Raw genomic sequence first — 14,963 nt, 5'->3', positions numbered from 1 at the left:
TAATCAGGAGATAAAAGAAATTTAACTACAAATAAAATTTTTAAAGCTTCCTCATGGGAGAAAAACAAAATATATAGTTTTTCTTTGTGTATATTTAAACTTATTTGCATTACATATTATGGACAACTATGATTACCCTTAATATACATAAGAACCTTAAAAATCAATAAGAAAAAGGCAAATACCCCAATAGAAAAATACATAATCTGTGAAGAGGAAATTCACAAAGGAAGAAATAATAATGACAAAATAAATGTGAAAAACTGTACCTCATTAATAAGCAAAGAAATGTAAATTAAAACAATGAGGTTCCGTTTTCCAGTTATCATTGTCAGAGATTAAAATATAGGATAACCACTCAGTAGTGGAGAGGTATAGGAAACAAATACCCTCCTACACTGCCAGCAGAGATTGTAGATTTGACATTTCTGGAAAACAGTATGTATCAGTAGCCTCTCAAATGTTCACATCTTTTTAGTTATCTCATTCTAGGAGTCTGCCCTAAGAAAATCACAGAAATGGCCAAGAATAAATGTCCTGAAAGAGGTAAATATGTAAATGATGGCACAGATGTATGATAAACTCAAAACTAAATATTCCTTCAAAAGTATTCTAATGATTGCTTATTTATTCATTTAAAAATAATTGAGTACTTACTGTATACCAGATACTGCTCTAGGTATTGACAATATAGCTATAAACAAGTGACAAAGGAGAATGTACATGACATAACAATCATTGAAAAATAGTACACAATATGATCCAAACCTGGGTTGCCCACATCACAGTGATTGTAAGGAAACCTTTATACTGGTTAAAAACACAGATTCCCAGGCTTCTTCCTTGGCAATTCTGACTGGGGTAGGACCAGAGGGAATCTATATTTTTAATAAGCTCTCCAAGAGATTTTACGATCAGTAAAGTTTGGCAACTGTTAGTCTGTAAAGGATCCTAACTTAATTTTTTGAAGTATATACTGATGGAGGTGACTGCAGGGAAAAGCACCAAAATCTTGGCAGTAGTTTGTTCCAAGTGACAAGGTTACAGGGAATTTTATACTTTTTAAAGTTTCTACAATTATACATTACTGTAACACAAACAGATATTTTGTATTGTCTCCCTACTATGTCAAAAAGTAAATCATAATATAATTCAAAATAACATGATTTAATTACAACAGAAAGAATAAATAAAAGGAAAATAGTTGATAACAAAATATTATGTATTTCAATATGAAAATCTTTAGACATTACTACACTGGAAGGTAAGAGAGAAGTATTTACATGGCTGAACCAATATTTAGAGGCCCAGTGTGATTTTTTTTAAAAAACATTGAGTAACTCTTGGTAATGTTCTGAATAAAACAATGTACAATCAACCACCCATTTATATGACAGCTGCATTTCTGGAAAGTTCATTGTATATTTTAATCACACAAAGAAACCGTTTAATATATGGAAGATGGGTTGTAGCCTTAGATAATTACAAACAGCTTTCTCGCTTCCACGACAATTTTTCAGGGCAAGGGACACATCTTCATCTTGCATCGTTATCCCACACATTGCAATACTTAAAACCTTCCCCAGGGTCTTCTCCACTCCCTAAATTTAAATAGGCTTCCCTGTTAAATCATGTCATTATATAATGACAACCAAAGTCTCTCCCAAAAACCTTCCCAGATGCCACTCCATGGAAGATATCTCCCCATTTAGAACCAGAAATCTAAAGCTTCTATCAGATAATAATTTATGTTTACGTTACACATTTTTCCACAACTACGTCCCCAACACAGTACTGTACACAACATACTGGCTGCATTAAGGAATGTTTGAATAGTAAATAAAAATGAAGCATGAATTATAATCACCACCTGAATTGTACTCTTGAGTTCAGTGGTTGAAAGTCCCACAGACTTGCATCTAAATCCTTGCTCCAGATTATATTAGCACTTTGACTTTAAGCAGTTTACATGTCCTCAGTCTCAGATTCTTCATCTGAAAATTGGTTATGATGGGAGTAGGGCAGTTCTGAGGTTTAAATGAAATACAGCACATGAAGCTCACAGGACTGTATGACACTCAACAATCATTTAGCAACATGCTCCGGACGTTTCTATCCCATCCATCCTGTCCCCATTCCCTTGAAGGTGCAGGAAGGCTTGGATGCTCTCAGGGTCACGTTTACACTCAGGGTGGAAATGGATCATGAAACTCTCTGCTTTCGCTTCATGGTTTATAGCAATTTGATTGCCTAGAAATAGCAAGTAGGGCTCTAGCTTTCTAGTCAAGGAAGTATTTTCATTGGAGCATGTTTCTTCCACCCTCCAAATATATAAATGTACAGAAGAGTTTTGAACAGTTTCATGTTCTCAGCAGGGCTTAAATAATATTGTAATTGAGACTCTCCAAAGTAGAATGAATCTGAAAAATTAATGAATGCCCAGACTCCCTCTATGAAGAGCACCTAAAACAATAGTAAAAATAAACAGTTTCATGCATTTGGAATTGAAGGAAAATCTAAGATAATTTCTAAGAGACTGAATATGAACTGAACATAAAATTTCCCTTGAGAGAAATCTACTATACCTGTTATATCAATGATTGTCTTTTAAGGTATGTGTGTGTGTGTGTGTGTGTGTGAGATTACTTTGTTAACTTGAAAAATGTTTAAGTTTTTGCATCTCAATAACGTTTGAAAAATATTTGCTAAACGGCTTAACACCAGTCAAAACAGAGTTACTTTCCAGGGAGATTCCCTAACCTATTTATTCTTGTTAATAGTTTTTTTTCTGACATCTAACTTAAATCTATTCTATTGCTATAATGATATGCCTGTTTCTTCTTGCTTTGACTACCAGGAAGGAAAACACTTGGTTACACCCAGGAGGACTTAGACCCAGATTCTTCACAGTACAAATGGAGGAGATCTACAAAAGGAGAGGGTTTCTTCACTAGAGTTTGTTTTTCACTGGCATAGGTTATTTTAAGTGGCTTCAAAATAGCAATCCTACTTCTAGAACAAACAGAATAAATGGCTGGAAGAATAGGACTTTGCCTGTGGTTATGCCTGGCATTCATAGTGATTTGGATCCTTTTTCATTATCAAAGAGTAATTAATTTTCTTTTGATTAATGTAAACAACTTAAACAGAAAATCTGCTTCCAGTGGCTGGCTGCTTGCCAACAATCTCTGTATTATGATTCATTTAGTTCTTGGTTGAGAAACAGTAAAACTTTTCCATTCTGCTTGTTTTCACCTATTGCATTTGCTGTGTCGTGTGTTCCATCCTTGGCATATGTTCCCAGAGAAGATGGTCCTGGGGAGAAACAAGATGCTAATGTTCTAACAAGCCAGTTAATTTTGCTTTTCTCTCTATGGTAGGAGATCGCAGTAATCAGTGCCCCTCTGGGTTTGCCTTAGATTCAGTTGGACCCTTTTGTGCTGGTAAGTATGGAAATAAATTATTCATTTTTATTTTTTATTAAGCTGTTAATGCTGCCATTTAATAGACATTTACTGTCATTTTGCTAGATATTTAAGAATCACAACAGTTCTATAAATGTCCCATTTTACAGGTGAAGAAATTGAGATGTGAGGAAGTTAACTGCCTAAGATCGCTCAGCTATCTAGTGGCAGAGCTAGATTTGAATTTAAGATAGATACAAAGCCCTTGCTCTTCCGATTAGTCCACAATCAAGTGTGTCAAGGATCATGATCAAGTAAAGGGGTAGAGGGAACACAGGGACAAAACACTGGACTTCGTCTGGCCACCTGATTGCCATGAATGTGGAACAGCAGTAATTCAACTCTAAGTCACCTAACCTGAGAATTGCTTAATCGTAGGATAGGGCTGGATTGTGGGTGGAGGACTAATGACTAAAGCAGCCTTGTGCCATCCAAGTACCTGTGCAAGAGGGTCACGGATAAGTAAATAGCTAAGTAAATGACTTGAGGAGCTCAAGTTAGCATACATAGTGCCTTGCTTTTCTTTTTTTTTTTTAATAAATTTATTTATTTATTTATTTTATTTTTGGCTGCGTTGGGTCTTTGTTGCCGCACATGGGCTTTCACTAGTTGCAGCAAGTGGGGGCTACTCTTCGTTGCGGTGCGCAGGCTTCTCATTGTGGTGGCTTCTCTTGTTGTGGAGCACGGGCTCTAGGCATGTGGGCTTCAGTAGTTGTGGCACACGGGCTTAGTTGCTCTGCAGCATGTGGGATCTTCCTGGATCAGGGCTCAAACCCCCGTCCCCTGCACTGGCAGGCAGATTTTTAACCACTGAGCCACCAGGGAAGCCCCACAGTGCCTTTCTTTTTGCTGGTAGGCAATGTAATGTAGTATAGTGGTAAAAAGGTGGTCTTTAGAAACTACACTGCCCAGGTTCAGATCCCAGCTCTGCAAATAATGACCTATGTGACCTTGAGCAATTTACTTAACCTCTTCTGCCCAGGTTCAAATCCCAGCTCTTCGAATAATAACCTATGTGACCTTGAGCAATTTACTTAACCTCTTTGTTCCTCAGTTTTATCATGCAAATGAAGATAGGAATAAAAATACTTAGCTCCTAGGAATGCTGAGGAATGAGTTAATGTAGGTAAAAAGCATTTAGATCACAATAAATTGTCATTATATCTCAGCTGTCATCATTGTTGTTTTAGAATTAATCTAACCATTTATTCACTCTCAGAGATAATTTGAGGACCCCAAATTAATTTTTATTTTGTGTTTCCATCCTGTGGCACTTAGAGCATTTCCTGTTACATTTGATTCATTCATTGGCCTCTATAAGCAACTCTTTTCACCAACTTTAATAACTCCTTGAAAGTAGGGCTTCTTCATACTAATTGGGTCTTTTTGTTTCTTCTTTCAGATGAAGATGAATGTGCAGCAGGGAATCCCTGCTCCCATATCTGTCACAATGCCATGGGAACTTATTATTGCTCCTGCCCCAAAGGCCTCACTATAGCTGTGGATGGAAGAACTTGTCAAGGTAGTCACAAAGCTAAGTCTAATCAACACATTTAAGCAGTGGACATGGCAGTCTCTGACCTAGGAAAAGCGTGGTAGACCAGTGCTCTTCTTTCCTACTCTTTCTGCCCCCACCTTCATTAAGTTGAAAAAGTAAGGAAGAGGGAATACTGCTCACACACTGCCTTCATATGGGGTGCTCTGTGGACAGGAATGCCTGTAGTGACTCACTCAATCCCCACAACACAATGAGAAGAAGCAGGCAGGACTATTACCATACTCCTTTTACAGGGATAAAAGTAGGAAGGAAGAGGTTATAAAGAAATTTAGTAAATTGCACAATCATGGTATGTTAAAGAAGAACACACTTTTCTATCAGATTCCAGGTATGCTTCAAAGTTAGAACTTGTATAAGAGCCTAGTTGTATAATAAACTAAAAATGATGAAAAGAAGAAAGGATTTCTCCCTCTATGCCCAAGGAGACCCCCTTCTAAATGCTAAAGAGACAGAGAGCAGGGGCATAGGAGTAACTTTTATGGAATGTCCAGTATGGACTGGGCACCTCATAAACATTATTTAATTTTCAAAGCAATGCTGAGAGGTGGATATTATTATCCTGATTTTACAGATGAAAAAACTGAGATGTCAGAAAGGAGAAGTACCTTTTTTCGGCCACCTAATTTGTAAGTGGTCTGTTGGATGGCTTGGTCTGTGAAGACATCACACTGTCCTGCTATGAGCTTGTCAGCTACTCAACCCACCTGAAATGACACACCCCCAAAATTCGCCATTTTTGCTCTTGTATATTTCAAGTGTCATTCATTGCTTTTCTTATCCCTGTTTCACAACAGGTTCTTTGGTTGGTTTTCTTCAGTTCCCCCTAGTTGAATGACTCACTTTGTTGCAGATATTGATGAGTGTGCTTTGAGTGGACACACTTGCCATGCCGGTCAGGATTGTGACAATACCATTGGATCCTATCACTGTGTGGTCCGCTGTGGAATTGGCTTTCGAAGAACCAGTGATGGGCTGAGTTGTCAAGGTATACAAATGGAGGCCCTTGCTTATCTTCATTGTATTACAGATGAAAACCCCTGCCTGTTGAATCACTTAGAGTAAACTCTCTTTAATGGATTGAGCTTCTTAGTAAAATGTTTAAATGTAATATGCCATGGCTATTTTAAGTATTTGTAACAAAGTGGTTTTGAATAAAACTTGCCTGTAATATTTGAGAGAAGAGATCATACAGCATGATCTTAATAGAATCTATTTAATAAAACTCATTTCATAAGACTGAATATTTACTGCAGGACTTCTTTAATAGAACTTATTATTTGAGAGCAGTTTTAGATTCACAGCAAATTTGAGTAGAACGTAAAGAGATTTTCCATATTCTCCCTGCCCCAACTCAGGCACAGCCTCCCCTGCTACCAACATCCTGCACCAGACTGGTACTTTTTTTTTTTTTAACCAAGGATAAACCTACATTAACACATAATTACCACCCAAAGTCCATTGTTTACATTAGGATTCACTCCTGGTGTTGTATATTCTATGGGTTTAGACAAATGAATAACGTCATATATCCTCCATTATAGTATCATACACAATAGTTTCCTTGCCCTAAAAATCTTCTGTGTTCCACCTAGTCATCCTTTCCTCCCCCAACCTCCAGAAACCACTCATCTTTTTATATATATATATAAAGTGCAGTGGCTTCTGTTTGTTTCAGAGCTTGGGCTCCAGGCACGCAGGCTTCAGTAGTTGTAGCGTGCAGGCTCAGTAGTTGTGGCACACGGGCTTAGCTGCTTCACAGCATGTGGGATCTTCCTGGACCAGGGCTCACACCCATGTCCCCTGCACTGGCAGGTGGATTCTTAACAACTGCGCCACCAGGGAAGCCCGTCATCTTTTTATTGTCTCTCTAGCTTTACCTTTTCCAGAATGTCATGTAGTTGGAATGATGCAGTATGTAGCCTTTTCAGATTGGCGTCTTTCACTTAGTAATATACATTTAAGATTCTTCTATGTCTTTTCATGGCTTGATAGCTTATTTCTTTTTAGTGCTGAAAAATAATCCATTGTATGAATGTACCACAGTTTATATATCCATGCTACTGAAGGACATCTTGGCACTTACAAATTTTAGCAATTATGAATAAAGCTCCTATCAGGATTTTCCAGAGGAAGAAACACTGGATACAAAATGAAATTCTTAATAGTAGAAAGAATGAATGAATTATGGTACATCTATACCATGAACCACTATGCTGCCATTAAAAAGAATGGAATGAAGCTCAACTGTTTGGCTTAGACAAATAGCCAACAACTGTTTGGCTTAGAATTTCCATGAGGCGTTGTTGAGTGAGAACACAAAGATATGAAAGAGTGTATGCAACTTGTGTAGAAAAGATTATGTGACTGGAAAACAAACAATAACCAAAGAGAAAGGAAATGGATTTATATATTTAGGAAGAGATATAGGTTTACATAAAAGAGATATGTTATTATTTATATTAGATTGTTAATGTAAGTTGGCTTTGGTGGACAAGGGGAGGACAAGGGAAGCCAAGTGAAAGAAGAAGAAAAAACTGCACTAAGAAAATCTTTTAAAAGTATATGATCACAGATCAGGGAGGAGACAAGATGGCAGAGTGGAAGGACTTGAGCTCACCTCCTCTCATGAAAACACCAAAATCATGACTACCTGCTGAAGAAACATCGACAAAAATGACCTACCAAAAGAACCTACCAAAAAAGATACTCTACATCCAAAGACAAAGAAGAAGCCACAACAGGATGATAGAAGGGGTGCTTCCATGATATAATCAAACCCCATACCCACTGAGTGGGTGACTCACAAACTGGAAAATAATTATATCACAGAGGTTCTCCCACAGGAGTGATAGTTCTGAGCTCCCCATCAGGCTCCCCAGCCTGGGGGTCTGGCATTGGGAGGAGTAGCCCCCAGAACATTTGGCCTTGAACACCTTTGGGGCTTGAGTGCAGGAGCTCCACAGGACTGAGGGAAACAGAGATTCCACTCTTGAAGGGTGCACATAAGGTTTCACATGCACTGGGACCCAGGGCAAAGCAGTGACTACATAGGACCCTGAGCCAGACCTACCTGCAGGTCTTGGAGGATCTCCCAGGGAGGTGGGGGTCAGCTGTGGCTCATGTGGGGGCAAGGACACTGGAGGCAAAGACCCCAGGGAATATTCATCAATGTGAGTTCTCCCAGAGGACTTGGCAGCAAGAACTGGCCCCACCTTACAGCCTGTAGGCTCCAGTGCTGGGACACCTCAGGCCAAACAACCAGCAAGACAGGAACACAGCCCCACCCATCGGCAGACAGACAGGCTGCCTAAAGTCATCCTGAATCCACAGCCACCTTTAAACACACCCCTTGACATGGCCCTGCCCAGAGGGACAAGACCCAGCTCCACCAGCAGTGGGCAGGCACCAGTCCCTCCCATTAGGAAGCCTGCACAAGCCTCTGGACCAACCTCACCCACCAAGGAGCAGACACCAGAAGCAAGAAGAACTACAGTACTGAAGCCTGAGAAAAGGAGACCACAAACTCAGAAAGTTAGATAAAATGAGGTGGAACAGAAATATATTCCAGACACAGGAGCAAGATAAAACCCCAGAAGAACAACTAAGTGAAGTGGAGATAGGCAATCTGCCTGAAAAGACTTCAGAGTAATGAGAGTAAAGATTATCCAAGATCTCAGAAAAACAATGGAGGCACAGACTGAGATACAAGAAATGTTTAGCAAAGAGCTAGAAGATTTAAAGTCAAACAGAGTTGAACAATACAATAACTGAAATGAAAAATACACTGGGAGGAATCAATAGCAGAATAAATGAGGCAGAAGAACGAATAAGTGAGCTGGAAGAGAGATGAGTGGAAATCACTGCTGCAGAACATAATAAAGAAAAAAGAATGAAAAGAAATGAGGACAGTTTAAGAGACCTCTGGGACAACACTAAACACACCAACATTCGCATTAAAGGGGTCCCAGAAGGAGAAGAGAGAGAAAGGGCTTGGGAAAATATTTGAAGAAATAATAGCCAAAAACTTCACTAATATGGGAAAGGAAACACTCACTCAAGTCCAGGAAGCACAGAGTCCCATACAAGATAAACCCAAGGAGGAACACACCAAGACACATATTAATCGACAAAAATTAAACACAAAGAGAAAATATTAAAAGCAACAAATAACATACAAGGGAATCCCCATACAGTTATCAGCTGATGTTTTAGCAGAAACTCTGCAAGCCAGAAGGGAGTGGCACGATATATTTAAAGTGATGAAAGGGAAAAACCTACAGCCAAGAATACTCTACCCAGCAAGGCTCTTGTTCAGATTCAATGGAGAAATCAGAAGCTTTACAGACAAGCAAAAGTTAAGAGAATTTAGCACCACCAAACCAGCTTTACAACAAATGCTAAAGGAACTTCTTTAGGCAGAAAAGAAAAGGCCACAACTAGAAACAAAAGAATTATGAATGGGAAAGCTCACCAGTAAAGGCAAACATTCTGTAAAGGTAGCAAATCATCTATACACAAATATGACATCAAAACCAGCAATCGTGAGGAGAGTACAAATGCAGTACATTAGAAATGCATTTGAAATTCAGAGACCAGCAACTTAAAATAATCTTTTATATATATATATATATATATATATATATATATATATATATAGAGAGAGAGAGAGAGAGAGAGAGAGAGATTGCTATATCAAAACCTCATGGTAACCACAAACCAAAAATCTACAATAGATACACATACAAAAAAGAAAAAGCAATCCAAACACAACTCTAAGATAGTCATCAAATCACAACAGAAGAGAACAAAAGAGAAATGAAGGAAAATGACATACAAAAACAAATCCAAAACAATTAACAAAATGGCAATAAGAACATTAATATCGATAATTACCTTAAATGTAAATGTATTAAATGCTCCAACCAAAACACATAGATTGGCTTAATGGATACAAAAGCAAGACCCATACATATGCTGTCTACAAGAAACCCACTTCAGACTAAGGGACATGTAAAGACTGAAAGTGAGATGGAAAAAGATATTCCAGGCAAACAGAAATCAAAAGAAAACTAGAGCAGCAAAACTCATATCAGACAAAATAGACTTTAAAATAAACACTGTTATAAGAGACAAAGAAGGACACTACATAATGATGAAGGGATCAATACAAGAAGAAGATATAACAATTGTAAATATATATGCACCCAACATAGGAGCACCTCAATATGTAAGACAGATGCTAACAGCTATAAAAGGAGAAATCGACAGTAGCACAATAGTAGTGGGGGACTCTAACACCCCCCTTGCCTCAACAGACAGATCACTCAGATAGAAAATCAATAAGGAAACACAGCCCTTAAATGACACATTAGACAAGATGGACTTAATATTTAAGCACTCCATCCAAAAGCAGCAGAATACACATTCTTTTCAAGTTCACATGGAACATACTCCACAATAGGTCACATGCTGTGCCAGAAAGCAAACTGAAATTAAGCATCTTTAACAACCACAATGCTATGAGATTAGACATCAACTACAAGAAAAAAAACTGCAAAAAACAGAAACACCTGGAGGCTAGATAATATGTTACTAAACAACCAATGGATCACTGAAGAAATCAAAGAGGAAATCAAAAAATACCTAGAGACAAATGAAAACAGAAACACAACAATCCAGCAACTTTGGGATGCAGCAAAAGCAGTTTACAAGGGAAGTTTATAGCAATACAATGTTACCTCAAGAGACAAAAATCTCAAAAAATCAACCTAACCTTACACCTAAAGCACCTAGAAAAAGAAGAAAAAACAAAAGCCAAAGTTAGTAAAAGAAAAGAAATCATAAAGATCAGAGCAGAAATACATGAAATAGAGATGAAGAAAACAATAGAAAAGATCAAAGAAACTAAAAGCTGGTTCTTTGAAAAGATGAACAAAATTGATAAAACTTTAGACAGACTCATCAAGAAAAAAAAGGGAAAGGGCCCAAATCAATAAAATTAGAAATGAAAAAGGAGAAGTTACAATGGGCACCACAGAAATACAAAGGATCCTGAGACTACTACAAGCAACTAGATGCCAATAAAATGGACAACCTAGAAGAAACAGACAAATTCGTAGGAAGGTACCATCTCCCAAGACTGAATCAGGAAGAAATAGGAAATATGAACAGACCAATCACAAGTACTGAAGTTGAAACTGTGATTTAAAAACTTCCAACAAACAGAAGTCCAGAACCAGATGGCTTCAGAAGCAAATTCTATCAAACATTTAGAAAAGAGTTAACACATATCCTTTGGAAACTGTTTCAAAAAATTGCAGAAGAAGGAACACTCCCAAACTCATTCTACAAGTCCAGCATCACCCTGATACGAAAACCAGATAAAGATACTACAAAAAAAGAAAATTACAGGCCAATATCACTGATGTACATAGACGCAAAAATCCTCAACAAAACACTAGCAGACTGAATTCAACAATACATTAAAAGGATCATACACCATGATCAATTGGGATTTATCCTAGGGATACAAGGATTTTTCAGTATGCACAAATCAATCAGTATGATACACCACAGTAACAAATTGAAGAATAAAAGCCATATGATTATCTCCATAGATGCAGAAAAACTTTTGACAAAATTCAACACCCCTTTATGATAAAAATGCTCCATCCAGAAAGGGGGCCTAGAGAGAACCTACCTCAACATAGAAAGGCCATATATGACAAACCCACAGCTAACATTGTACTCAGTGGTGAAACTGAAAGCATTCCTCTAAGGTCAGGAACAAGACAAGGATGTCCACTCTCACCACTTTTATCCAATATACTTTTAGAAGTCCTAGCCATGGCAATCAGAGAATAAAAAGAAGTAAAAGGAATCCAAATTGGAAATCCAAAGAGTAAAAAAATCCAAAAAGTAAAACTGTTACTGTTTGCAGGTAAAGTGATACTATACATAGAAAATCCTGAAGATTTTGCTACCAGAAAACTACTAGAGCTCAATGAATTTGGTAAAGTTGCAGGATACAAAATTAATACACAGAAGTCTGTTGCATTTCTATACACTAACAATGAAAGATCAGAAAGAGAAATTAAGGAAACAGTCTCATTTACCATCTCATCAAAAAATTAAATACCTATGAATAAGCACACCTAAGGAGGCAAAAGACCTGTACTCTGAAAACTAAAATGCTGATAAAAGAAATTGAAGATGGCACAAACAGATAGAAAGATATACTGTGGTCTTGGATGGGAAGAATCAATACTGTCAAAATGACTATATTACTCAGAACTATCTACAGACTCAGTGCAATCCCTATCAAATTACTGATGGCATTTTTCCCAGAAGTAGAGCAAAAAAATTTTTTAATTTGTATGGAAGCACAAAAGTCCCTGAATAGCCAAAGCAATCCTGAGAAAGAAAAACAGAGCTGGAGGAATCAGGCTCCCTAACTTCAAACTATACTACAAAGCTACCGTAATCAAAACAGTATAGTACTGGCACCAAAACAGAAATATGGGTCAATGCAACAGGATAGAAAGCCCAGAAATAAACCCACACAACCTATGGTCAATTAATCTATGACAAAGGAGGCAAGACTATGCAATGGAAAAAAGACAGTCTCTTCAATAAGTGGAGCTGGGAAAACTGGACAGCTACATGTAAAAGAGTGAAATTAAAACCTTCTCTAACACCATACACAAAAATGAACTCAAAATGAATTCAAGACCTAAATGTAGGACCAGATACTATAAAACTCTTAAGAGGAAAACATAGGAAGAACACTCTTTGACATAGATCGCAGCAACATCTTTTTGGATCCACCTCCTAGAGTAATGAAAATAAAAGCAAAAATAAACAAATAGGACCTAATTAAACTTAAAAGTTTTGCACAGCAAAGGAAATCATAAACAAAATGAAAACACAACCCACAGAATGGGAGAAAATATTTACAAAGTGACCAACAAGGGATAAACCTCAAAATATACAAACAGCTCATGCAGCTCAATATGAAAAAACTAACAACCTAATCAAAAAATGGGCAGAAGATCTAAATATACATTTCTCTAAAGAAGACATAAAGATGGCCAAAAAGCACATGAAAAGATGCTAAATATCACTAATTATTAGAGTAATGCAAACCAAAACTCCAATGAGGTATCACCTCACACCAGTCAGAATGGCCATCATTAAAAAGTCTACAAATAGTAAATGCTAGAGAGGATGTGGAGAAAAGGGAACCCTCCTACACTGTTGGTAGGAATGTAAACTGGTACAACCACTACGGAAAACTGTATGGAGAAACCATACATATATCCAGAGAAAACCATACTTCGAAAAGATGCATGCACCCCAATGTTCATTGCAGCACTATTTACAATAGCCAAGATATGGAATGGCTAAATGTCCATTGACAGAGGAACGGGTAAAGAAGATGTGGCACGTATATACAATGGAATATTACTCAGCCATAAAAAAGAATGCAATAATGCCATTTGCAGCAACATGGATGGACCTAGAGATTATCATACTAAGTGAAGTAAGTCAGAAAGAGAAAGATAAATAGTATATGGTATCACTTATAACATGGAATCTAAAAAGATGATACAAATGAGCTTATTTGCAGAACAAACAGATTCACAGACTTCGAAAACAAACTTATGGTTACCAAAGGGGAGAGGTGGTGGGGGGAGGGATATATTAGGAGTTTGGGATTAACATATACACACTAATATATACAAAATAGGTAATTGAAAAAGACCTACTGTATAGCACACGGAACTCTACTCAGTAATCTGTAATAACCTATATGGGAAAAGAATCTGAAAAAGAATGGATATATGTATATGTGCAACTGAACCACTTGGCTGTACAACTGAAACTAACACAACATTGTAAATCAACTGTAGCCCAATATAAAATAAAAATTAAACTTAAAAAACATGTTATCACATTTGTGGATTTATGTGACATGTACAGATTTTGAAAGATTAAATTAGAAAATCTGAAATAGAAAACAAGAACAAAATAAGACATTGGAAATCTCGAACTTGGGAATGTAAGATTAGAACATGAAGAGCCTAAAATATGGTGAGATTGTTCTTTTGAGGGTTTGTAATAGAACAATAGAAAAGTGGCAGGAGCTTGAGGTGAGTAGAGACCTGAGAGAGGAATTTTGTTGGGATAGGAAAGATTTGATTATGTCTACAGGGTTGTGGGAAAGATGACAGTAAGGAGAAGGGCATTAAAAATATAGAAGAGGAGGGCATGATCAGTGGACCACAGTCATCGTGATGAGGAAGGAGGAGATGGGCTGCAGAGATCAAAAACTCAAATAGAGGAACTCTTCTTAAATGGAAGGAGTGGTCTCCCTTTTTCTGGAATGAAAGGAAGGAAAGGGGAGAAGTTACAAAATACAGGCAGGTGCACACAAGTTTGGGGAATTCATGCCTGCAGGGTTTTTTTTTCCATTGCACTGTGACCCAAATGGTGTTCAGGAAGATTAATTTGGCAGTGACTACAAATGAGGAGAAAAGCTAAAGTTGCTGCAGTCATTTGAGTGCAAGGTAATAAACACCTGCATCAGACTAATAGCAGCAAAAATTGGGAAGAAGGGTCAAATTGCAAAAGTTGTTGCAGAAGACTTAACTTTATTATTATTTTTTTTCTCTGCGTTCAGTACTCCAGTCTGTCCGCAACATTCCAGGGCTAAAAGTTCCTAGAAACTGGAATGGGAGCCATATGGTAAATAAAATAGTTAAAATAGAGAAGTTTTGCATCAACATAGTTCTGAATCACTAGCAACCTTCTACCTTGGAGTAGTGTTGAAGAGAATAACCCTCTCCAGCAGTTAATTCTATCAATTATCTAGCAGATCCTTTGAGAGCACTTCAATTGGATTCTTTTTAGGGAAGATCTTAAACATCATGATCACTAAA

The 14,963-nt window shown here is 37.4% G+C and overlaps 1 protein-coding gene across 1 annotated transcript in view; it reads left to right on the top strand.

Annotated features, from left to right (window-relative positions):
- HMCN1 (hemicentin 1) overlaps positions 1-14,963 on the top strand; it is a gene marked incomplete at its 3' end in the record, with an annotated part of 530,768 nt that overhangs the window by 474,178 nt on the left and 41,627 nt on the right. Inside the window, exons 98-100 of the mRNA XM_082833486.1 lie at positions 3,381-3,443; positions 4,867-4,986; positions 5,873-6,007. Of these exons, the coding sequence (XP_082689612.1) occupies positions 3,381-3,443; positions 4,867-4,986; positions 5,873-6,007 (318 nt within the window). The remainder of the gene's footprint in view (positions 1-3,380; positions 3,444-4,866; positions 4,987-5,872; positions 6,008-14,963) is intronic.

The sequence above is a fragment of the Leucopleurus acutus genome (genome assembly GCF_964270905.1).
Source record: "Leucopleurus acutus genome assembly, chromosome: 2".
Taxonomy (NCBI): domain Eukaryota; kingdom Metazoa; phylum Chordata; class Mammalia; order Artiodactyla; family Delphinidae; genus Leucopleurus; species Leucopleurus acutus.
The sequence above is the reverse complement of the archived record's forward strand: the minus strand, read 5'-3'. Positions and strand labels throughout refer to the sequence as shown.